Here is a 26,806-nt window from a genome sequence, read left to right on the forward strand (position 1 = left end):
GGTTAGCACGCTGGGCGTTGTTTTTGAGTCAATTTAGTTATACTATAGAGCAAGGGTCTCAAACTCAAATTGCTCTGAGGGCCAAATGAAAACTTGTAAATCGACTCGAGGGCCGCACTGCACAATAAGAAGTCAATTGTCTTTCCGTTAGCTCAGTGGTTACGCGCTCTACTTAAGATCAAGCGGCGCTGGTTCGGCTCTCAGGGTGTGCACTTGAGCAACACATTTCAAGACTGCTCTCTGTTCAGCGGCACCTAATGGATGGAATAATTCCTGACAACAACACTTCAACAATCGAAAAACTTCACTCTGCCAATCTCGGCAACCAGGCCTGCGTCAAAAGCCTTTACAAGTATGCGAAACTACCAGGAATAACCAATCAGTGATCTATCCTCTACCCAGTGATCTATCCTCTACCCAGTGATCTATCCTCTACTCAGTGATAAATTTTGAGTAATGGGTAGTACCAAATTTAAGTCATAAGTAGAGTAGACAACCGGAAACAGACATTGCAGTCGGCTGCAGCGTGGGTCAGGTGTACGTCGGAAAGCTTACACCGATGCATAGCGCTCAAGTCCGCTTTCCCGCAATGCAGGATAAAGATAATAAAACAAACAAAAAAACAAAAAAAAATCAAGGCTTTGTTAGTCCGAGGGTAAAGATTCAAAACAAACCAATAAACAAAATAACACGGTGAATACGCAATAAAAAAGATACTGTACAGTAGTAAGAACACACCAAGAACGTTAGATCACAAGAAAAATTAGTAAGAACAAAGAGGTGGAAAAACACTGTACCAACGCAAAAAAAAACGAAAAAGAAAAACAAAAAACACGTAAATGAAACGACGGACTTGGAGAGCTAAAATCTTGCAATCAACTTTCAAAATCGCGGAAAAAACTAAACTGTTAAAGAATGGACTTCAGCAAGTGCCAAAGTTACTACTGTATTGCAATTATGACACAATGAGTGAATAAGCAATGTGATTGCGATGTAAGAATACGAGTTTCCCCGTACGCAAAAATGGCGCGACAGTAGTGTTAAAAAGTTTCAGGTTTTTTGGGCATTTTATCTTTCTAAATAGAAAAATATGTAGACTACTGTGATTATGAATTATTTCAAAGTTTAAAAATGCATCGCGGGCCGCACCAAAAGTCCTCGAGGGCCGCATGCGGCCCGCGTGCCGCGTGTTTGAGACCCTTGCTATAGAGTATCGCAAAACAACGCATCACCAAAATGCTGACGCCTTGAGCCGTCTTCCGTCCAACGATGACACAATTTTTGATGGGGAGGAAAGTGCAGATGATGTTGATATTGTCTGCGCAATTGATACGTTGGATTCGCAGGTTAGTCATTCCGATTCTTCTACTTTGCGCAAGGAAACTTCCAAGGATCCAGTCTTGTCTAAAATCATTCGCTTTACACAAGAAGGATGGCCTGCGAAATCAAACTCTAACGATCCAATTGAACAGTTTAGAAGAGTTGCTGATTCTCTAACAACATGTTATGGTTGTTTATTATATGGTTCTAGAGTAGTTATTCCTTTTAAACTCCGCAATGATATTCTTTCTCTTTTACACGAAGGTCATTTCGGCATGCAGCGAATGAAACAGCTGGCCAAGACAGCAGTCTACTGGCCCAAGATCGATGCGGACATTGTCGACCTCTGCCGAACATGTACTACATGTGGTGAGCATCAAGCTGCACCAAGCAAGGCTCCTTTCCACCCATGGATAGCTCCAGAGAAGCCTTGGAGTCGAATTCATGTCGATCACGCTATTAATTTTTTAGGTTCCAATTGGCTTATTGTTACCGATGCTTTTAGTAAGTATCCTTCTATTCACCCAACTTCTTCCGTATCGACGTCTGCTACTATTGATCTTTTAGAGCAGGATTTTGCCCATTTTGGATACCCCCACTCCATTGTCTCAGACAATGCGACTACGTTTTCTTCAGAAGACTTCAAGAATTATTGTAAAGCTAGGGGTATAGTCCACATCACTGGAGCACCATACCATCCAGCTACGAATGGTGCTGCCGAGCGTTTGGTGCGCACTTTCAAACAGGCGTTGAGAAAATCGTCGTTACCGCCTAAAAGTGCGACCACTCAATTCTTAATGCAGTTTCGCCGTACGCCTAATGCCAGTGGTTACTCTCCCAGTGAGTTATTAAACCACCGACAACTACGTACTAAATTAGATATTTTACTTCCTTCCTCAGCTCAGATCACGAAACCATCGACGAGTCCTTCGCCTCGGAAACAAAACCAGAAAACAATTAACTTCGATGTTGGTGATCCTTGTTATGCTTTATACTTTGGTTCCAGGCAAAGCCGAAACCCTCGGTGGGTTCCTGCCGTCGTGGTGAAGCGACACGGGAGTCGTAGTTTGCAGGTTCGAGTGGATCCTCGAGGTCCAATATGGAGACGCCATATCAACCAGCTACGTCCGCGTTACATCTCGCCGGAAGACGGGGACCCAGGGGAGACTACTTTCACGTCGTCATCGACAGCTGACGAGTTTCCAGTTCCATCGACGCCGACAGCGACCGAGGATTCATCGACGCCGATTGCAACCGAGGATTCATCGACGCCGATTGCGACCGAGGATTCATCGACGCCGATAGCGACCGAGGACTCATCGACGCCGATAGCGACCGACGATCCATCATCGTCATCGCATCAAGAACAGACATAAGGCGATCAAAGAGAAGACGCCAACCACCTCTTCGTTATGGGTGGTCATAAATTTTATTGGGGAGGTGTTATGTATTTTAGTTTATTTGCATTGAAACGATGTACTTTGTTTTCGTTTCCCTCAGGTCTTCTCTTTTGCTTAATATTCATCCGCCTGCTTTTGTTAATTGGCACTTCTCGTTTTGGGCTTACTTTGCAGGTTTCACACTATATCTTGGTTGTGCAATTTTATAATAAAACAGAATTCCAGTATTACTCTGATTGAATGAGCTAAGAACACAACACATTGTAAGACTTTTCTTTTATTTTTTTTGGTACTTGATTCCATAGTTTCACTCCATTAAAACACAGCATCTTCTTAGCAGAGTTTGATGTTGCAGAATGCAAATATAAATCATTCTTTTGGTTCTGACGGGTTTTATGATGGTGAATTTCATTTACAAAAATAAAGCAGCCAGCAAAGGCCCGGGGCAGCATTTTGTGCACATATTTGTACATAAATTTTGCAGTCTCTAATTTAATAATATTGTCAATTCTGAGCACATTAAATTGGTGATAAAGAACAGTTGTATTTGTTGACCTCGGCAAAAATAAGCAGGATCGAATGAACTTGTTTTGTAACACTTGTAGTGGAGCAAGCAATGTAGAGTTTGCTCTTCCCCAATTTATAATCGAGTATTGGATCTTGGATTGAAACAAAGCATAATATAAAGTTTGTAATATTGTTAAAGGGGCAATGTATCTCAGCTTAAATGCTATGCCGCAGACCTTTGCAAGCTGCTTTCTAAGATTAATAATATGACTGTCCCATGTCAATCGCTCATCCAAAGTTACACCTAGATAGTTTATACATTTCTTCCTTTCGGTGGATCGGCCACTGATGGACAGACTAAAATTTTCTGCTGCATTTTTTTTGTTGCAGAGGATCATATAAGTAGTTTTACTATAATTTAATGAAAGTTTATTGGATTTCATCCACACATCAATTTTTTCTATTTCTCTATTGACATTTTTTTGGAGAGATGACAGGCATTTATCTGACATATGAAAGTTTGAGTCATCAGCAAAAAGTGTAGTTGAAAAAGAAGATGCATTTGGAAGATCATTCACATAAAGAAGAAAAAGCAAGGGACCAAGGATTGACCCCTGTGGAACACCACATTTAACAACATTGAAATTAGAATTCTTACCGTTAATTTTTGTACTTTGCATTCTATTTGTTAGATAAGATGTTAAAACGTTTAAAAACTTGCCACGAAAGCCATAATGGTGAAGTTTTTTTAAAAGTATGCCATGATCAACTGTATCGAAAGCTTTACTTAAATCAACAAAAACCAAGCATGTGTATTCGTGATTATTCAAGTTAGAAAGTAAATCATCATAAATTTTTGTCAATGCTAATTGCTAAGCTTGTTGAATCATTTTCACGAAAACCATGTTGAGCTGGGGTTAAAATATTACATTTGTCAATAAAATTCAGCATCCGTTTATATAAAAAAGTTTCGAAAATTTTGGCAAAAGTTGGCAATAAAGAAATTGGTCGCAAATCTGAAAAGTGTAAAGGTGAACTAACTTTTGGTACAGGTATTATCAGACTCTTTTTGAGTACATCAGGAAAGATTTCTTGCAAAACACATTTATTCAGCACTTTTGTTAAAAAAGGGCATATAATTACATTAGCCATTTTGATAAATTTAGAAGGTATTCATATTATTGAACAGGGGTTCCTCGAGCTTTTGGAATGTTTCATTGGGTTCCGTTCCACCAAAAGGGTTAAAAACCACTGTTCTAGAGGCTTTGAACCACTGACGCAGGCCGGTCACCGAGATAGACAGAGTGAAGTTTCTGATGTTGAAGTGTTGTTGTCGAGGAATTATTCCATCCATTAGGTGCCGCTGAATGGAGACTGGAGAGCAGTCCTTAATGTGCGTTGCTCAAGCGCACACCTGAAAGTCGAACCAGCGCCACTTGATCTTGAAGCTTCTTTGTTCATACTTTAACCAATCAGTTGCAACCATCGACAAAGCTGCATCCATTACACAAATTTGTAAATATTTTACAATTGAAAATAATTTGACAACGGTCTACGATTTGCAATCATGAAGTTAGGATTTCCATAGGAATTACCAAGCTTAATTATTTTGCATGTCTTGTTTCATTTTATCAAAGCTAATAAAATAACTTACCGTACATCATTTGTAAATTTAATTTTGCTGTTCTAACATTACAAGAGTCCAATGGACCCGATTAGAAACAATGCTACATTTTTAGAGCATGTTAGCATTGGCCTAAGACAATGGCTATAGTATATATAGTAAAATACACTATCAAAACATTTCATAAATATACTAAAAGTCAAGGAGTATCAGGCCTGATCTGCAACCCAACTAGTAAGCTATACAAGATCCATTCACTCAGAAATGGTTTTGTGGTTTGTTGGATCCTCCTTCATCGAAAGGTTGATATTGCATGAAGTGCTGTAAAATATTCTATTTGTTGATATAATTGTCAAGGGATTTTTGTTTTTTACTGTGAAGTAATTCTACTTGATTGATTCAAGATTTTCAATACCTCAAAAAGTTACTTTGGAACAGCATGAGAGCTAAAACATACCAGAGCAACCATTGTGGTGAAATCTTAACGAAACTGAATAAGTAAGTGATTGATCAGATTAATTGACTAATTTGTGCAGGCATGTTATGTGTTTTATTTCAGCTCTATTATGAATTGTTGTCATTCTTGTATGTATGGTGACAGGTGTCATTCTATAATTAGGCCTAATAATAATTTATTTCACACTAGTTGGGTACAAAATAGCGTCAGTATTATTAATATGCTGGTATATATAACATTTATAACACTGAAGATGAAGACAGTTTAGTTTTCGAAACGTTTGCTGAACAACAGAGTTTAGCATCAACAATTCTACATTTTGACCTCTTTATATTTTATTAGATTCACCAGGCGTTCCAACTGTTTTGTTTCTAGGTGTCATTCTTTTATTGCTAAATTATTTCTGTCTTCTAACCTAGTTTTGCTACAGTTGCGATGACGTTGATGCTGAGATTTTGTCATCAGCGTTTTGAGATAGTAAAGCCATAAACCCTTGGCTTTGTGGCTCAACCAACTAGGTTAAGATTTTAAAATATGATTTTAATTCAAATTCAGTTCAGGTTATTTATTTTTATGCTGGCAAATAAACAGAAATATACACAATGCAATGAACAAAAAATATTTCCACAGTAAGGATGGCAGCGAAAGACCAAAAGGTCACCAAATTTAATTGCCACCTGAAGAGCTTCAATAAAAAAGCAGTTGCACATGCTTATTATGACATTGACAACCATTTTAATCCAGGAGGATGCCCATTGCCCAATGCCCAGGACTTTGCAGCAAATAGAAATGAAAACTTTGCTTTTTTACAGAGAGAGAAAGACATCGCAAAACAGTTGTGATATCACATTGACTGCTGGCTCGCGTGACTTTCCTGCTCACAAATGCATTCTTGTGGTGTTCTCCATCTTTTTCAAGAAGCTCTTTACTTGTGAGGTTTGCACAACTGGTCATATAATTAGCAGTTAGCACTGTATCTGCATTTATACTATAGGCTCATCATCATCAGGCTACAATGTTAATCAGGCTACAATAGGCTACAATGTTAAAAGTATGTAGCATATAACATTACTAATGTAGTTCCTACTTTTCAAAAAAAGGAAACAATTTTTTGTGCAATTTTAGAAAGATCTTATTAAAATCGGAATGGCCCGTTTTGGCGAGTCCAATTCGGAGAGTTCGGCTAGTCCGATTCGGCGAGTTCCCTATTCGGCGAGTTTTAAAATTTTTTAAAGGAAAGGGCGATTTTTTGAAAGGTTATCATTGCCGTTTTTACATCGTTTTAACGTCGCTAAACGTTGAAATTGTGCAGAAAAAAATAACATGTTTGAACTATTAAATTAAAATTCGTCATGTTTATGTCTATAAGTTGGTACTTTTGAATAGTTAAAATGATTACTTTGGATCAACAAATGTGTGGACAGCTTAGCTTGGATTGAAAGGAAATTATCGGGTACCGTAGCCTAGTTATCCCGACTAGCAAAAATTTGTTCCAAGAACCCAGTTAGCCTAACAGTTCATTTTTACATTGATTCAATGTCTGAATATTAAATAATATTCAATCGTTAGATTTGCAGAAGGCGTCGTTGGATTTTCAAAAACTCGCCGAATAGGGCACTCGCCGAAAAAGGCTCTCGCCGAATAGTAGCAGACCCTATTAAAATAGAACACAAAGAAATAATACAATTCTATTTCTTGTTGATGATGAGACAGATCTTTCAAACTGCAGAACATGTAGAGAAAGCCATGTCAGAGTAGAATTGTTCAGTTTTGCTTCATGTATACTTTTGGTGGTTGTTTATGTTTTAAAGATGAAAATTAGTGAGAGGCACAACTATGATGATGGGCAGGGCTGCGATTTTTTCTTGTCGCACGACCAAAAATCCTGCGTTTTTCCGAATGACACGGCGTTTGCCGAATAGTGACGGCGCGTATCAAGCGGCATTGCCGCCGAAAAAGGCAAAAATCGCAGCCCTGATGCTGGATTATAAGTTTCTCGGCAGCCGATTGGAGCAACAATTGCCAGCGATAGACACGTGTTGCGCTCATTTGTTTGCCCTTTTTTTATCGCGCAATGTTCACTTGTTCAGAGTCCAAGGTAGATACCACTGGTTGGCCTCATCCGTATCGCACCACTATTTCATGTTACAGACTATCCAGCACCATTGTTACCCAACAAATAGACGATGACTGAAGTCTGATTAACAACATTAACCTCATAAAATTAAAATATTTCGGACATATAGCAAGAAGCGACTCGTTGGAAAATTTAATGTAGACTGGGATGGTGCAAGGCAAACGAACAAAGGGACGACAAAAATGAAATATTTTGACAATATCAAGCAAATTCCGAAATAAAAAATATTTATGCCAGAAGTACTAGCAAAAACATAAAACAGAGAAAAATGGAGGGAGTTCATATGGGAGGCCGCCACAGCTGATCAAACGTGATTAATCTGTTGAAGAAGAAGATCCAGCACCGTTTTTACCAGTCAATTGAATTCTTACCATTGCGGTAAGAACACAACCAACTGTTCTAGTGAGTACTCAACTTTATGCTGACAGCCAGGATTGACGCTCCTTCCTGCATAATACTAGGTTGAACGTTGCTGTATCAATGGAAGTGGCTAGGAATGCGAGGAAGGACAACTTATCAAACGACTGAAGTTCAGATATGAATTGATCGAAAGCACGTGGTCAGGTTTCCTGACTGCTATTTGCGACAATCATGAAGCTGTAGAGAGATTTGATGATAAAATATCGGCGCTATATGATGTGATGATAGTTGTTTGATGAACATTTTGAATTATCGCAAGTTGTTAGTCCTTGACCCGTATTCATTCAGATGAAAGAGAAACAAGAAAACAAAGCCAATGTGAAAGAGATCAATGAAGAAACAATGGAGAGTATCTTGGATTTCATCTACTCCAGCCATGTGCAAGTTACCAGCGAAAACGTTTATTCGTTGTTGGGTGCTGCAAACTTTCTAGAAATACCAAGTAAGTTATTTGCGACATAAAACAATTGTGAGGAAAATTCTAATCTTGAGTTAAAAGCCAAAAATCGTATGTCCTTTAGATTAAAGTTATTTTATGTAAAGGTTTGAAAGGCTTCTGCGCGGAATTCCTTCTGGAGGAAGTTGATTCTGACAATTGCCTGAGCATGCGATCTTACGCCAAGCTATACAGCATTAATAAGCTTGAAAAGAAAGTTGATAAAACAATAAAAGAAAACTTTGAAGCTGTTAGTCAAAGCAAGGAATTCAAAGAACTTAATGTTGATGACGTTTCAAAACTGATGCAGATCAAAGAAAAACAGGTGATTCTTAACTTTGTTATTTAATTTGTCAACTCTATTGTACTGGAACCAAAACGAATGCACGACTTTATATCGCGGTTCGAATATTATGTTCATAGAATTGTTATGTTTCTTGTGCTGCTTATGTCAAATGTTATTTAAATTAAGGTTGTTCGTTTGTATCATTAAACAAGATAACTTCAATTGTTTATGATAAGCCGCATGACTCCTGAAAGAATTGATGAAATTCACCGGATGCAAACACGATCCACCAGAAGCATTGATAACATCTAATTGTGAAGCCCAATATTGGAATTGCAGGTGTCGTCAGAAGAGAGCGTCTTTCACGCGCTGATTCGATGGATAAACCACGATTCCAGTACTCGCCAGTTGGAACTGAACAAGCTGTTCAAGTTAATTAACATTGATGCTTTGTCTTTGGATTTTTTGCACAATGTTGCTGCTAAAGAAGTGAGTCAGTGGATTTGTCTCGTATCATGTATTACGTAACAAAGTAACAAGAGCCTTTATCATGTTACACAAAGACATCTCGTGCGGCAAAACGTCAATGCATCCATTTGGTTTCTTTGACATGAAATGTTTTCAATGCAGTGACGTAGAGGTTGATGCAAAGTCTCACAAAGATCATCAACATTTGAGCCAGACCGACCTGGTATTTTGTTAGTTGTATCCAGGCTTTCGCCCAGTGATTGAAGATTTAGAGTTTTGATTAAGTGGAAGAGAAGACAAGGAAGCCAATCTTCGTGTCCACCTTCAGGCATGCCTTTAAGTGTCCTGCCAAAGACACAGCCGCATGCTCTTGAGCGGTGTCGAACCGGCGTCCTTTCAAACGTCGTTCCAGGGCTCTCACCACTCGGCTATGCAGACCGCCTGGCAGTGTGGCTTCTCTGTGTAGCAGTGGCGTAGTTCGCGTTTGGTTCGACTCTCGGCTTATGCTGGTTGTTAACAAACACCGCTCACCTCTACCCAGGGTGTAATAAATTGGGTGGGCGACTGGGCGTAGTTGCTGAAGGAAAGGCGCCGGCCGAGAGAAAAGAACTGGTCACCCTACTTTCGTTAGTGCCCAAGGCTTAGTACAATGAGAACCTATCTTCTCATACTTGGCACTTAAATCAGTGACCACCTTTACTTTGACAATAACGAAATTAGTTGCAACTTTTCATTATGTTTTCAGAGTTTGATTACGAACTCGAACGAATGCTTGAACTTGTTGTTCTTATCCCTGACTTCTCCTGGCAGAGGAACAGAAGGTGAACAAAGCTGTCGATATTGAAATGAAGTATTTTCAGAAAATAACTAAAACATCCGTTTGTATATTCTCCTGTGTTCGGAAACTCAAACTAATATTCAAAAGTTTCACCTCATATGTCATGTTTCTGTTGCTGATGAAATTTCATTCTCATTCAATGAGAAGTTTCGAAATGATTTACAGCGTGGAAAAATGACAGAAATCGCAACTTTTAATGTCGATTAGGCTGTTTGCCGATCTTAAGCTTTATAAGTTTCTATCGCTATTTTCGAACCCGGTGAATGCCACAGATGATAACGCGTCTTTGCTTTGTCAATCAGGGTCCTTAGGAACTGTTGGAATGGAGGATGGAAGGCTTCCTAACTCATCCATCACAGCCTCCTCCACATATTCGGATCTTTACGCTCCTCACTGTGGCCGCCTGAACAACCAGCCTCTCACCGGAGACCGATCTCATTTTGGCTTCTGGATTCCAAAGACAAGTGAGTCCTTGATTGAACCCACACAGCAAAATCCGTCATTTTTACATTGATTCAACGTCTGCATACGTTGAATCAATGTAAAAATGACAGATTTGCTGTCTGTGTATTTGCTAATCGTGTCGACACATTCCATGTCTTGCTGATGATCAAATTCAATCTGAATTCCCAACTGGGTCACCATCGTGTGATGCGACAACGACAATAAACCAATTTAATGTTTTAAACAACGTTATTGAAACATTTGGAGATACTTCATACCTTTGTGAATTTCGAAACGAATATTTAGGATTAACGAGGTTTCTTATTTCTACGTTTTAGGTTGCCGCTTTTAATCTGATTTATTAATTTTTTGATTTTGCAAAAATTTATACAATATATAATTTTTTTTTCACAATATTTAGCGAGACCTCATTTCTAAGCAGTCCTGTGATACTGAAAGTCAGTACGCGGATGCAACTTTTTTGTGGTTCAAAGAATTTCTTGAGAGCAGATTTGTAGAGACACAAACTTTTGGTTAACTTGCGTAGACCGCAGTTTTAACCCATACGACGAATTTGACAACTTTCTAAAACATGAAACTTTCCAGGCAGAATCGGGGAATACATTCAGATCCAGTTGGAACGACCCACTCGTGTTATTGGTGTTGTAACTCAAGGAGACCCAAAAAATGACCGCTACACGAAAAGCTTCACTATTGCTTATGGCAACGCAGCAGGCAACATGCAACCTATCGCACAAGGTGGTTCGCATAAGGTAACGCCTCTCAACTTTCTATTGTGCACTGTCTGCAGTGTTTATAATAATACTTCAAATGTGGTAGAAAGATAGACGATGCTGCATCCCCTAGATGGCGCTGAATGATCGAGTATTCTTACAGTGCGTTGCTCAGCTGCTGAGGCCATGAATGGGATACAAACAAACAGATAGGGATTTGTAATGATGCTTTATGATGTAATGATGATTTAAAATGTAATTTCTATTATGTAACAAACAGCAATGCATGCCACAAAAGATGTCATCCATGCACTGCGACGTTACCAAGGGATTGACTTTTCAGCGACACAGTTGTGTCAGCTTCTTTGTGCTAATCGCCAAGACAGTTGCGAAAGTTGTTTGTTATTGTTGACCTGGTCTGCTACCGCTGAGGCCACTGCGGTTGACGTTGCTGTAACTTTAGTTTGGTTTAGCCACATTGGAAATGAAGTTCTGATGGCACTGTATGAGTTGTGGAATGTTGATCTGAAGTGACCGAGTTTATCATTCTGTGATGTCAAATCAACCTCATGTCGGACCTACCGCTGCAGATGCTGCTAACCGCACTGCCTCAAGTAGAAATTCTTTGTAAAAGTAACTCTGCTTTAACATAAAGATTTTCAGGTATTTCAAGGCAACACGGACCAGAAGTCTGCTGTCACCAATATGTTTCCGAAACCGGTTACAGCCAGATATTTCCGCTTGATTGTTCAGTCGTGGAGTGATAGACCAGCCATCCGAATGGAGCTACTTACGTTGTCATAATATATTGCACGTCATGAAAGATGGTGCTGATGAATCTTCAATTATTTGTAAGTAAGCGTACGAGAGTAACAACGCCACAGAGCTGCGCATTATTTGTTGTGTTACAAAGTAAATAGACAGACAAAACAAAGCAACTTCAACGGGTTTAACATATTCATTACACAAAGAAATTTAACATAATTAGAATAAACTGAACGTTTTCGACACGTACTTGTGTCTTTATCAAGAATTACTTTAAATCTGCAATAAATAAAATGAAAATTATAAGATAAATCTGACTATGTACTATAACTGTAGCGACACTTCGAACTGAAAAGCACAAACTAAACAAATGATACAAGAAACAATAACTTGGTTTCAACATTGTTTTGTCTGTCTATGGTTTAACAAAGCAAACTCTCTACCAAAGCATTACAAAGAATCGAGTGAAACGTTTTCGGCTTCCATGTAATCAGTATCTTGAAACCTAAAATCAATGAAAGTTGTCACTTCCAATAAAGCCAAAAAATTTCTGCCTCGTTCAAAGTTTGCAAAACGACCATAAACTAAATTTCAGGCTGATACGAGGAAAGTATCCAAAGTTATTAAGAATAAAAAGGAAAATTTTATCGTTAGATCAAAATTTTCCTTATACGTAGTTTTTCTTTCGTTTGTTGATTTTTTGTTGCAATTTCTGTGCAATTCTAATGTCACATTCCGTTTGTTGCAATTTCTGAAGTAACAATCTTGTTTTTCCCACTACTGTGCAGTGTACAATTGAGTAATAAGTTAGACGTGGTAGGCTGGTATTTTATAGGCCAATGCTTTTCAACCCGCGGTGATGAAGAAAATTGTGATGCAGATGAGGCAGATGTCATTTTTGTATGATTTTTTCTTTATGTTGCAATGATTCAAATAAGCGATATCGTGAATAGCAATAGTCTTTTGATTCCAATTGTACCTTTGGTTCCCTCATGCCATGACCATCTATATGTAAGTTACAGGCCTTGCAACTTGTAAAGTGAAGGCCTGACTGGAGGCCGATGAATTTCGATTTTGAATTCCAAGCTATATTTACTTAAAACCTCTTTGAAATGATAGTTTTGAAAATCCAAATTGCCAAAGTGTGGTCATTGAGTAATCGCTGCAAACTCCTAATATTACGTAAAAAGTTGCAAATCTTTCCCTTTTACCAGTGTTGCCAGACGCATTTTAATTTTCAGCACAAATGCCAAAATTTAGTCCATTATTTGTATGGTAGCAATAGCACAAAAGTAAATTAAAGTTTACACAAAGACTGTATATATTAACTACCATTCAAACTATCAACTTATACAAGCGATTTTGACCACTAACAGATCGGCCTTCAGTCAAATTTGAAGCGGCACGTTGGCATGGCCTGTGTATAAAAGGTCGCTTCATTGCTCCATGCCAATTCGTTCTTTATGTGTGGTTGACTTCGTTGCAGGGTTGCCAATTTCCGCGTAATTAGTTTTCTATTGTAACTGATCCACTCTGCATGCAAGTGTTGGCAGATCAATTTTTATTCATGTTTTGTCTTTTCTGTGAGCCTTCTACGGTATCTCTGATATGCTTTGTTGTTATGCGCAAGCTGTTATATTCGCTGTAATGAGCAGAAATACAATGAAATATGCAGAAAGTTTCTTGGGAAAAAAGTTTGCGAGCGGTTCAGCAGACACCCGGTCGGGTATAGCGCAAAGGTGTACGGAGTTAGGTTTTCTGGACTCCTGTTCCACTCCGAAGTCTGTGACTCCATTCCTGGTGTAAATATTTTGGGCTATTGACTCAGAACGCAAACCACAATCCAGATTTTATACTAAACTCATAGGCAGCCTTCCTTATCACTTGTTCTGGAAAAGAAAAGCATTTTTTAAATTAAAAATATATTGCTTGGACTATAAAAGTAGCTGCACAACAATAATAAATGCAACGTAAGCTAGGCTACATATTTGTACGCTAAAAATATCAGCTGGAAAAAAAATCAGATTCCGGCTTCTGATTTTGCCAAGACTTTCAGACTCTAAATATTTCAAAACTCGCGTTCCTATGCACCTCTGGTATCTGCAGGGCCGCTCAAGTGTTGTGTTGCCATGTTCTAAATCTAAATCATACGGTGGTTTCAGAACAGCCAATTATATTGCTTGTGTAAATAATTTTTCAGGTACTAGACTTTGATACGTTACGTTTTAATTGAAGTTGGGATACATTGCAACATGCCTGTTACAAGTTTAAACATCAACGCCAGTTTTTTTCAAGTCATTGAAAGCAACTGAATCAACTGGGATAGGCCTGGCCCAACACCCCCTTATCACTGCACAAAATGGTTATCCTTGCGCCTTTCAGGTATGCTAAAAGCTTCACTGCGGCATTCCTCGCGGTAAAGCAATGGTGCATCTTGTTCATTTCAGTTGTTTTTTATTTCTGACCATCATATCAAAAACAATACAACGTCAACATAGCAAAGGTCGAGAAAAAGGTAGAAGCGACAAAACGTGATGAATTTAAAACGTGCTTGTGACCGAAGTAAGTTAGGCTTTTAAGTTGAAAGAAATTTGGCACGGTCGCAACACCTTCAGAAAAATTAAAGATAGAAAAGGAAATAAAAAAAGAAAATGTTACAAACAAAAATAAAAAAACAACAACATAAGTTATATTTAGGCAATAGCTTTATTAGCCCATACAGCTTTAGCTGATATTTTCAAGATTTGTAGAAATAGACACTTGCTATGAAGATCGGCCATGGTGCGTTATAAAGAATGCTGATAGTCGTGAGGGGAACACGTCTTGATGCGTATAGCTCATAGCAAAGAAGAGTAAGGCAGGCAAAGAAAACCCCACGAGGAAATCCTACCACGAGCAAAGCCATTTCAAGCGCAACGCAGCAGGCCTTGCACGACTCATAAAATAGTTACAACTTGGCGACACGAAACAATGACAAAAACAAACAAAAAATTCAAATCAAATATCCTACCCAGGGAAGTTAGCCTATGTCGTGCAGATATCGTGTTACCCGCTGTGCCTGCTTCCTTTTAATGAAAGGAAATAACGAAGATTTTTTTTGTATGGATACCACAAGTTTGCAAATTATTCTGATGAGCCAAGTCTTTGCGTCTTTATTCTTATTATTTTGATTCACTGCCGATATACTCTGCTTCAACCTGCTAATGTATCCTTTGGTTTTTGTATCCAGGGCTAGGCGCTAAATTGCATGTTGTTATATTATTAAGACCTTGGCGTCGTGTAATTGGAACAATCTTCTGATGGGTTTTCAAAATATTAATGTAGTTGGGAAAACTAGAAGAGTAGGCCTACTTAAAATTGAATTTTATGCTGCTAGTTTTCCAAAGTAAATCCAAACAAACAAAGGTTAATTCAATAACGATCTGGTTGATATCGATTGTATCATGCTGGCGCTGCTCATTAGTCTTATTCATGCTCACGTCCCGTTAAAACTTTTAATAATCTTAGAAAAAAGCAAATTTTTAAGTCCACTTTCAAGCATTCCATTAGCCTAAGCGTTTTTCCGAAGACACAACCGCGTGCTCTTGAAAAGTGTGGAACCGGCGCCATTTCGACCACTCGGCTATGCATTCAAGATTAAGACGACGCAGATACGACATGAATTCAAAGTAGCCTAATCTGGACATAAAAATGAAATCTATCTTGAAAGCTGACATCCGGCTTGGTAGAATCTCTAATCTAAAGCTTTTCGAATTCGAAAAATGAAACACACACAAAAAGTGAATTTTAACTTAAAATTAATTAAAATAGTCGTTGCGGGCAAAATTTAGACAAAATATTTTCTCAGCGTAAAAATTGAAATTCAAAGAGTAGACTAATCACCGAAATAAAAACAAAAAATGATTTTTAGCTCAATTGCGTATTTACTACCAGAAAAATTTAGACAAAATAATTTCTCTGCTCGCTTAAATAGAAATCGAATAGTTTTCGCCCCATAAGTTGGGAGTTTCCAAGTTCGGTCGGCTTCTTTCTTGGATTAATTTTATCATCCGCCCAATTTGATGTGCTTGCACTCCAACAAGGCTTTAATCGCACATATGTAGGCGCTACGGAAACTGTACTGAGATCTCAACCAATTGCCAAAGTAAAATGAGGAAACATCGCCCTCCTCCACGATTTGTTGAATGGGACGTCACGAACTCAAAAAAAAAATAACTTCGTGGCACCATCGTCTTTGCTTACCTGTCAAAAATATTGAATGATTTTCTTACTCAGTAAAAACTTACACTGAACAAAAAAAAAAACAAACTGTCTAACAATAGCTATCAGCCAAACAATAATTTTCCCTTACCTGGCTTCCGCGCTCTATAAACTAGAAGTTTGCAAGAAATCACATCATTTCATAAATTAAAGTCAACAAATTGTCAATAGTTTCATTAAGTTGTTTTCACATTAGTCAATCATGCGAACTTTTGTTGTTGTTCTATGTCTTTGTCTAATGATAGGCTTCAGTGAAGCATGGCTGTGGAGGTACGTGTCATATGTTTCAATACTTTAAGACTTCTATGCAAATTATATTGCTTCAAGTATAATAATTGTAATAGCCTAAATTCATCGAATAAAACCTTTCCGCCACTTCGGACTTAACCAGAGCAAATTGTGTCTGCTTGAAGCGGTTGAAATAAAATGAACCCGGCTAACTGTTGCTGCTTGGTTAGCAATATATCTTACAGCCTAAAGTTATTTTCAAAACCGAAAGTGTGTTGTAGGCTAACCCTGAGGACTGTTTTTACCAAGTTTTATAGATCATTAACCAGGTTGATTATTTTAAGAAAGCAAATAAAGTTAACCTGCTTCAAGTTCGATTGAGAATATGTGAATTTGCGTTTCAATAAAACCACAGGAATCCACTTTTTTGTTTACATTTTTGCGGAACTTATGCTTATCTTGTTTGCAACGTAATGCCGATGCTTTGCATTTGTCACATTAAAAACACGGTAAGCAGCTGACTCGATGACTAATATAGTCTTTCGCTGCTTCCTGTCTGTTGTTGAATATATTTGTACCGGTTTTTGTGCCGTATACTGTTTTTCGCAGCAGACAAAATAAAAGGTTTCTCTCTCTCTCTTAAATCATTTAGCTAGGCTAACACTCACATCAGTAGCCTATTTCAATGAAGATTTATAATTTATTGTTTTTGTATTTATTGATCATAATTTATTTATTTTTATAAATTATAAGTTATTATTGAAACACTGTTGTGAGTGTTAGCCCAGCCAAATGATTTGATGTTTTAGAGTTTAGAAAATAACTATTGATTTGTTTTCCAAGGTACAATAATAATTATTGTAGGCTGGTCAGGGGTTTGGTGTCGGTCGGGTCATATTAAAAATCTTATAAAAAAAGAATCGCATTTTTGTTCCTGCTTTAATCTCGACCGCAATGGACTAAGGGAATAATGTGCGATATTATCACTGCTTTTTCTATTCCTTTATTACTAATTTTATTTAGATTATTACCATAACAATTTAAAAATTCAAAAAAGATTATCACTTGCAGACACAAAAAGTATGGTTATGAGCACCACAGCACTGGAAAAGCTATCGGAAAAGCTGTTGGCAAAGTTGTCGGCAAAGTAGCGGGGGTGGCTGGCAAGGCAGTTAAAGCTGCCGGCAAGGTGGTTGGCGGAATTGCGAAAGCTGGAAAAAAATTACTTGGGAAGATCTTTGGTGACACAGACAGGCTTGTGCAAAAGCTTAAGGAAATGGTGAGTTCCTGTTGATTGGTTGGTTTTAAATCTTTATCCTCACACTGACAACTGACAAAGCCTTGATAGGTTATTCCTGGTAGTTTCGCAGATTTGCAGACGTTTTTGATGTTGCAAGCGTTGTAACTGTTACGGAACAAATTGATGGATTGTTGTGTCATAGACTAACTTCATTTTACACAACAATTTGTTGTCAATCTACATCGGATCTTATGTGAAGGATTAAAATACATAAGTGCACTTTCGTTTTCGAAGCTGCAATAACACTAAGCAAGAGTAACTTGAGTTAAAGTTTCTGACGTCGTAACCGTAAAAGCCTGGTAGCACTTTTTTTGTTTTTTCTTTCTGCGCAAATGACAGACAGTATCTTGATGAGAAAATAACAAGATTGTTCAGTGCTGGCAATTCTCTCAGTTGCTAAGTTTTTTTTGCATTTGTAGTCCATTATTTCTCGACACGCATTTGACAGGCTAATAAATCTCTTTCACTCTTTCAAGCTGTTGGTAAAGCTTAAATTACTCAAAAGTGCAAAGTCATCAGGAAATACATGACGCATCAAATGACAATTTTGTTAGGAAGCATCAGATTGTGTCAAGAGCTGTTTGGTTAGAAAATTTAAAGCAAATGTAAATGCTATTTTTGATGTTTGGACACGTTGTTATAATGTATAACAATGATAACTTTGGTTCACTGAAGCTAGAATCTCCTTCTTTCACTGCTAACCAAAACAACAAATCAATGGAAAAAAAACGTTTTTGTTTGGAAACTAACTCTTTGATTTCTCCACGTTCAGGACAATGATAAGTACGAGGAGTTTATGAGAGATCTAGACCATGCATTGCAAGATGAAGTGAGCGAAGACGAATCGGCTGCAATACTGATGCAACTGGACCAGGAAGTGAAAAGAGGTCAAATACAAATTGATTAGATTTTTAAAAATAAAAGAATGAAATCTTTATTGCTGCCCAACTGTAGACTAATACTTATAATCACTTGCATTAGCTGTGTAATGTTTTAAATCTAAAATTCACTGTTGATACAACTTAGTGTATTAATATGCAAATTCATGCAACAACAACCTGGTATGGGTCTTACCTAGTCAAAGTTATCAATACATAAATAAAAAAGTGCGCGGGCCTACGTGTTTTATCAGCCAACATATATGGGTGGGAAGGCTTGACCAATTTTAATCCAAATATTTCTTTTGCAACTGAAACCTCTCCAACAGCGACAAACTGCAAACGTAGGAAAAGTATCATCTTCAGTGATTTGTGTTCAGAATAGCAGCCTACATAAAAATATCCAAGGAAAGGTTTGAGTGTCAACCCTCTCAAAATTGAACTAGATATTTTAATTTTTTATTGTTTGTCATAGCTTTCTGAAGCGCATTATCATCAAATTAGCGTCGACAAACCGCCATTTTGTAAACACCCACGTGAAAACTTTTTGCTTACGTCACATTTTATACGTATATTTGAGATTTTCGTCAAGTGACAAGTGAATCTAAGTTTTTTAAAATAAAGTAGAAATAACAACATATTTCACACCAACTGGTCGCGAACAGTTTGAGCAAGTTTGGGGGCTTTCCTACGAGCTTGTTTGTGCTGCGTAGTATCAAGTAGGTTACAAACCTAATAGTTTTCGTTTATTTTCATAGATTCCTCGGAAATGGAAACGGAAAAAGAGTTTGACGCCTTTGAAGAGTTGAGGAAACAAATCGAATAAGTTTGCAAGGAACGAATTTGTAAACCTTCGATGCAATTCCATAATCAAGATCAATATCCAGAGAGCAAACCAATCGTTGTTTTGCATTGATTTGCTATCTGAAACATTATATTTGTTGTCAGTAAAGGCTTTTGCTTTGTGTTTTATTCATAGCGTTCGCTTATGTTTGAAATAAATTATTGTAAACCTGTCGGCAACAATCAAGATGAGGTGATTCTGAAAGATATGAGAACGGCGAGATTGAAAGCTTTGTCGCACATTTTGCTCATTTTGCAACAACAATATTATTGTGAAGAAAGGGGCGTTCTTCCCGGCTATCAGCACAAGGCTGGGCACTCACTAGTACAGCGAGCAGTTGCGATTCGCTAACCATATTATTATTGTTATAAACATAGCCAGTACAAAATTGCAACATTTTATTATTGTTATCAATAAATTGCCTGATTTACCCCAAATCCAAACACTCTCTATCTGGGTGTTACAAAAACAAACGAACTCATATCTCAGTCGCCCGTGGCAGCCCTACTTTCGTACTAAACTTTAAACTCAGCAACATGTGCTGCCACTGTCAGTTATTGCATAAGAAAAAATAAATTCAAATTTTTTTTAACCGCTTTACAATACGAAGTGGTATATTCGATGGTAAAACCAGTGTCAATTTGGGAACAAAAATCATTCTTTCTTTGAAATAATGAAATTTTCCTTTGGAACGAATTGTACCTAAATCTAAACTCTTAATCAGTGGTTCTCAACCTTTTTTTCTTAATGGACCCCTTTTGGTTCCTTCGAAGCGATCGCGAACACCTAAAATTTCTATTTAAAATTTTGGCATATCGTCTCTCCTTATCGAATCGTATGTTACATAAGTTTCGAAGCAACACACTAACAGGAATTTACTAAATTCGTAACGCACTTGACGATTGATGAGATTGACAAAATAATGTTATGAGCCATAATGTTGGCATATGGGATTAAACATCAGTAAGCTATATGCTCATTTGATGTTTTCCTATAAATATTATCGAAAGTAAATACGGTAGAAATATTTCGAGCGTTACAAAAAGAACTTATCCCTTTTTTCATTTGAAATCAATATTAATTCGTTATAATCATTGTCATTGCAAAACTCTCAGTGGTGATAGACTGCTGACTAACGTTTGCATTTCCAAGTAAATCATTGATCAACAATCTGTTTGATCACAGCGGTAAACCATAATCTCTTCGTGGGAAAATTGTAACATAAGATTCCCGAATCCGTTCGTCTGTATGTAATGACCGAAAGAGAAACACTCCTTTGAAACGTCTATTCAAATTTGTATTTCTGCAAAATTAGCCACCTGGCTGTCGAAATGGGGATGCAACACCGTACACCGCTAAAACTTGTCACTACGATACAAACTAATTAGATAAGGACGGAATTTTTGTCCAGCTAGCAAGCACTAAGCCAACAGTTAAATGTGCGACTAACTCTCAAGCAACCATTTCACGAATGACCAGAATAGATAGCAATATCTCAAACTCACGTACGCAGTACTGTGACGCAATAATGAAAGACAATTATGAAGTCATTCAAACAGGTGTTCAAAAGAGGCTGATGCAATATTTTATCAGTCTAGGTCTAGGAACAATGAGCCAAGATTGTATCATTTTTTAGGAAAAATTCCATGACGTGATACGATAAGATTCAATAGACCATATCGGTTTTTATATATGACGTTTGATTTGTTGAACAATTGTCTGGAACACTGTTGCCTCAAAACAATTAAGTTGAACATAACCAACATAGCCTTATTACAAGGTTTAAACCATTGAAATGATATTGATTAGGAAACTAACCCTTTGTGCAATGTTCTTTGCAATTTCAAACGACGCACCAGTGCGTTGCGACTTACAGTTTGAGAATCACTGTAGGCTAATGCATAAACAATTGGCACAAACAATTTTTAAATTTCGAAATTTGTCAATCACGCTGAAAACTCGGAAACTTTCACGGACCCCCTGAAATCGCTTCACGGACCCCATGGGGTCCGCGGACTCCCGGTTTAGAACCACTGCTCTAAATCTTTGCCTATTAGGAGTAAGTGTGCCCGTGCACAAGACAAAAAGATGCTGTTGATTGTATATTCGATTCTAAGTGAAGACCATGCTATATAGATTGCAATCATAGCCTGCACTTTCACTAAAGCAAAAACGAAAAATCCAACAAAAGATTATGATCTTTAAAAGTGATGTAGCCTACCTTGCATGGAAACGAAGGCTATTTTTTTATTAAGAAATTGCAATATTAGTTTTTAGTATTGAGTTTTTAGCTTCAAATTCCATTTTAAATTCATGAAGTCTTCTGCAAGACAATAGTAAGGTTGGTCTTCTGGTTAATAAATTTGTAAGAGAACAGTTTAAACAAAGCTGTTGAGTCTGGCGAAAAATATACGACTTCAATTCCTCAATTTATAACTGGCCGACTCCGACTTCAGTGCTGCCAGATTTTTAAGTGTTGCCAGTTAGCCTATTTTGAATTTGTGACCTTTTTTATTTTTTTTAAGTTTTATTTCACTGAAGTTGTGATCAAAAATAAAACAATGGCTTCCATCAAAAGAAACTGACAAGAACAAACACTCGTATTTTCTGGAAATGTGTTGTGCACAATGGAGAAAAAGAAGCAATGTTTTGAAAAAAATGCAACAAAAATTTGATTGTTCATCGTTAGTATCAAGCCGGAGTCGGTCTTCTTTTTACAACTCCGACTCCGAACATGCCAATAACCCTCCGACTTCACGACTCCATCTCCACAGCCCTGTTGAAAAGAACAAAAGCTCCCGTTAGCTCAGTGGTAAAGCGGCTGACTCAAGATCAAGCGGCGCTGGTTCGACTCTCGGGGCGTGCGCTTGAGCAACTTATTTTTAAGCTATTCAGCGGCACCTAATGGATAGAATAGTTTCCCAGGCAACAACATTTTAACAATTAGTGAAAACTTCGCTCTGCCAATCTCGGTAACCGGCCCTGCATCAAAAGCCTCTACAAGTATCCGAAACTACCAGGAATAACCTATCAAGGCTTTGTCAGTCCGAGGATAAAGATTCGAAAACCAAACCAACCAACCAACGTTATAAAATTTGAAAAAGGATTTTTTAAATAGGGTGCTTGTTAGCTGCTGGGTTTTCGATACAAACATCTTTTGAAAATATTTAAAAACAACACAAAACTTCATTTCGTTTAAAAAAAAATTTCATTTGTTTAAATTTCCTTTTTGCTTTGAATATATGCGTAGGCCTATGCTGTATTTTAGTGGAGAATTTCGCTTCGTTAAAAAAATTTTTGCAAACATTCTCATACAACAACTTTGCAAGTTTTAACACTTTGGTTTTGAATCTTTATCCTCGGACTGACAAAGCTGGAAGGTACTTAAACATATAGATTTTGTAAGACAAATAAATCCTTGGACCAATCAAAAGTTACAGGAACAGCGCTCCAACCAATCAAAAAATTACAGGTAAAACGGAGAAAAAACGCAAACATTCCTGATACAAAGTAGAAGCAGTGAAGATTGCACCGTAGCCAGGGTGGTCTAGTGAGTTAAGGCTATGGAATGCATTTTAATGACATGGGTTCGACTCCCACCCCTGTCATACCTTTTTCTGTAATTACCAAACAAAGTTCAAAGTAGGATCAACACTCTGGCTAAGTGTTAAAGGGGTCGCAAGTGGACGGTAGTCACTTAAACATATGTTTTGATTGGTTGGCGGTGTCTCACAGATCTTACGGGAATTGTCATGTTTAAGTGACTACCGGCAAAGTCTTGGTAGGTAGTTCTTGGTTGTTTCACATACTTGTAGAGGCTTTTGACGCAAGGCCGGTTACTGAGATTGACAGAGTAAACTTTCCGGTTGTTGTTGCCGGGGAATTATTCCATCCACTTGGTGCCGCTGAATGAACAGCAGTCCTTAGAATGCGTTGCTTAAGCGCACACCCCGAGAGTCGAATCAGCCTCGCTTGATCTTGAAGCTTCTTCGTTTACGAAATTATGCGCCAACCAACTGAACTATCGGGGTGAACTGAGGCGGGCGAAGGTAAAAAGTTTAACAAGAACTTCAATGCAGTGGTTGCTTTTGTTCTTTTGAACAATTTCTATTTCTGCTTATTAAAATTAAAGAGTTGCCCTGGTAAAAATTTAAAACTTATTTTTTCGGCATTAGTTCTGGAGGCGAGATCTATGTGGCTTTAAAGTTTAGAAGTCATTTGGCCTAAGTTTAGGTTTGATATGGGTTTCATCAATAGCCTACTGATTAATTATTATTCACAATTTCTGTTATATTTTAATTAAAATGTTAATTATTTAATCATTCAATAGTATTTATAAATTGTTCAGAATTAGTATTCAACATTTAAAAGTGGTTTTTATAAAGTTATTTACGTTTAAAAAGTATAACAAAAGCTTTTTTAAATTTGAAACATAAAATTTTCAACATGTGTGTGCAAACAATGCTTGACAGACGACAATGGATTCCTTCACGAATCACAAACGAGATACGGAAAACGGGCTCCGCTTCACGATTCGTTGAGGAGGATGTCACGAAAAGTGGCATCTTAGAAGAATTTTCTGACACGAATTTAATCTGCTTACTGGTCGAAATTTGTGAATGATTTTTATTCATTTAAACGTAGAAAGCTTGAATTAAAAGCACAAGCTCAGCGCATACAGCTGATAGCATCCTGACTTCCTTTTGACATCTACATAAGCGTGAGCTTGAGCGGTTAGTTTCATTCATCGAATTGCTCAAATCAACGTGTTTTGGTTTACTCATTCAAACTTTGTAAAGTCATCAACCATGCGCGCTTTCTTGGTAACTCTCTTGTGCATTTGCCTGGTGATAGGCTCCACAGATGCCGGGTGGAGAAGAGGATGGCGGTGAGTTTCATTCTACATTTTAAAATCAGTCTTTTTACGTTGTACCAACGTCTGCAGACGTTGAAACTAAACCCATCCTTTTTATCAACGCGAAAATGACTTTTACGAGCTGAAATATCAAAAATATATGAAGCTAATGATATTTTGTGTTTTTCAAACATTTAAGGTGTTACCTGGTTATTGAAATTTGTATGAACTAGACAAGAAAACTGTCAATGTCCACTATCATTGTGTTTTGCTTCCCAGATAGCAACACTGGTCTTACATTGTTTCAACGTCTGTGGATGTTAAATTAATGTAAAAATGGTGGCGTAATTCGAGACTATTTCGTTAAATATTGGACACTTCTTTTTTCATGTTTTCAAGAAAGCTGTAATGTTGCTACTTTCAACTAGTTTTCTATATCAGATCTTTGCCCGATAAACCGTTTTGAAGAAAAGTTTTTGATTTACTGGTTCTTGTAAGCCTACTTTCATTTATAGTGTAAATGAGACATCCAAGATAAAGTTGTACGGTCGACGAAGCAAATTGCAAAATTGAAATTGTATTGTTTCAATCAATCTACTATTAAATAATGGTTGGCAGGGCAACTATATATTGCAGATGCTAACTTCAAAAAAGTGTATATCTTATTATTTGAGCGGAAAACATATCACTACCAACAAAATTTGTCTTCTAAGATTAAACATACGTCTATGGACATCGGATCATTGTAATGATGAAAGATTTTGGCTGACTGAGATTGCTGTCAATAATGAACAACGACTTATAAAAACATTTCTCAAAATTGTTTCAAAACTATTTTCAAAACATTTTTTTCCTCAGCCGTTTCAAGCGAAATTTGGGCCCAGCGGTCAAGGTCGCGGGACCGATCTTGCTAAGAAGCGCCCTGCGACGTGGAGATGCAGACAAAATCATTCCACAACTTAGAGAAATGGTAAGTGTTTTAATAAATTGATAATAGTAATAATAAGTTGATTACTTATTAATAAGTTTGCTAGTTGCAAACCCAAAAGACAAAGACCAACGTGGCAGTGAAATGTTTGATATTTATTGGCAATCTTTGAGGTCACAAGCATTTGTTTTATTGTTATCAGACATTTCTTTAACATGTTACAGTAAATAAAGAAAAAAAATATTGTTTTGGAAAAAGAATGATCAAAGTTAAATTAAATGTCAAATAACATTAAATTTGATCTAAATAATTCTCGCATTCACTGCTACAAGTGAGCAATTGAATTTCAATAAAACTTCTAAGTTCGTTTTGAATTTCCCTTAGGTTCCTGTAATAAAATTTGTGCACAACGGACATTTAAAAGTTTAAAGTAAGCTATCTTTAAATTTTCAGTTATGATTTGTCTTTTTTTAGAAAATTATTAATTATTTTTTAAATAATAATATTATTTAATTATTAATTAATTTTTTTGGGAACCATTCAAGAATAAGATTTTTTAAAGAATCCAAACAAAGGACAAAGTATCTCGATACATCGGTACAATTTTCGATACTTTCAAGTTTTGTTTGACAAATTTTAGCTCAGAACCTCAAATCTAATGCAGATTTATAAGTCGTCGTGGTATTCAGGTTACGTCCATTGTTGAAACTTTAGATAAACGGAAAGGCCAAGTTGATGTTCGCATCCGCCTTCAGACATGCGTAGTTTTGCTAAAAACCTAACTGTATGCTCTTGAGCAGTGTCGAACCGGCGCCCTTTCGAGTGTCGTATCCACTCTTTTACTTGTCTGCGCAGTGACGGCTTTATCAGTTATAAATTTAATGGCCTGATTTATTTTATACTTTTCACTTATATCTTTCTTTTTAAGGATGACGAAACATACGAAACTGTTTTGAAGGAGCTGGATTCCATGCTGCAGGAGGAAGTCAGCAAAGATGCATCGGCTGAACTAATCCAGCAATTGAACGAACAAGTAAAAAAAGGTGAAGTACTGTAGAAAAATTCATATTTGGAAAAACTGAACGCTTGAACCTTGCTTTTGTAAAAAAATTGTCATAACCATGTTTCCATTTTTGTAACTTTCATAAGAATGCAAATCTTAATGGGAGGCTGCAGTAGTCTACAATAACATGCTTTATGGCGATCCGATCTCTTTAAGTCTGAGAAGAAGCAACTTAAACCACTTGAATGTTTTGAAAAAGATAATCATAAAACATCGAATGTTAGTTTTTTGCTCATACATAAAAATCTGACAATTTAGTTTTCATACTTTTCCAGACACCTCTATGGATGAAGAGTTTGATGCTCTCGACGAATTACGGCAACAAATTGAATAAATTTGCAAAGAATGAACCGCCATTTTTTGTTGCGGTTGTATATCCAAGATCACTGGAAATGTTTGCTGTCGGTTAACCACTAGTGTCGCCATTTGTTCTTCGTGGTCGCCAATGTTCAAAATAAATTGGATAACAGCTTTAAATAAAACATGTTTGAGAGATCCTTGGAGTTTGTAAGAACAAGAAATTTTTGACAAATTAAGTACAATAAATTAGTTTTCTAAGTCTTCTTCTTGCGTATGAGGCTGCTACACAGGCAGCATCTTCCAACTGCCAAAAC

The 26,806-nt window shown here is 37.2% G+C and overlaps 3 protein-coding genes across 3 annotated transcripts; all 3 read left to right on the top strand.

Annotated features, from left to right (window-relative positions):
- Positions 1–5,213: 5,213 nt before the first annotated feature.
- On the top strand, positions 5,214–13,508 carry LOC145776386 (kelch-like protein 12). Its single transcript, XM_082587784.1, has 9 exons — positions 5,214–5,349; positions 6,121–6,244; positions 8,154–8,307; positions 8,409–8,626; positions 8,927–9,076; positions 9,801–9,876; positions 10,196–10,357; positions 10,944–11,110; positions 11,735–13,508. The coding sequence occupies exons 1-9, from the start codon at positions 5,291–5,293 to the stop codon at positions 11,873–11,875; spliced, it is 1,251 nt and encodes a 416-aa protein (XP_082443910.1). The 5' UTR covers positions 5,214–5,290; the 3' UTR covers positions 11,876–13,508.
- Positions 13,509–16,239: 2,731 nt separating this feature from the next.
- On the top strand, positions 16,240–19,532 carry LOC145776393 (uncharacterized). Its single transcript, XM_082587792.1, has 4 exons — positions 16,240–16,366; positions 17,396–17,603; positions 18,397–18,511; positions 19,261–19,532. Exons 1-4 carry the CDS (start codon positions 16,299–16,301, stop codon positions 19,326–19,328), a joined length of 459 nt encoding a protein of 152 aa, XP_082443918.1. The 5' UTR covers positions 16,240–16,298; the 3' UTR covers positions 19,329–19,532.
- A 4,569-nt stretch (positions 19,533–24,101) lies between these two features.
- LOC145776397 (uncharacterized) lies at positions 24,102–26,689 on the top strand. The gene is made up of 4 exons (XM_082587795.1): positions 24,102–24,234; positions 25,060–25,171; positions 26,058–26,172; positions 26,468–26,689. Exons 1-4 carry the CDS (start codon positions 24,155–24,157, stop codon positions 26,524–26,526), a joined length of 366 nt encoding a protein of 121 aa, XP_082443921.1. The 5' UTR covers positions 24,102–24,154; the 3' UTR covers positions 26,527–26,689.
- The last annotated feature ends 117 nt before the right edge of the window (positions 26,690–26,806 follow it).

Source organism: Aplidium turbinatum, chromosome 8 (genome assembly GCF_918807975.1).
Source record: "Aplidium turbinatum chromosome 8, kaAplTurb1.1, whole genome shotgun sequence".
NCBI classification, from domain to species: domain Eukaryota; kingdom Metazoa; phylum Chordata; class Ascidiacea; order Aplousobranchia; family Polyclinidae; genus Aplidium; species Aplidium turbinatum.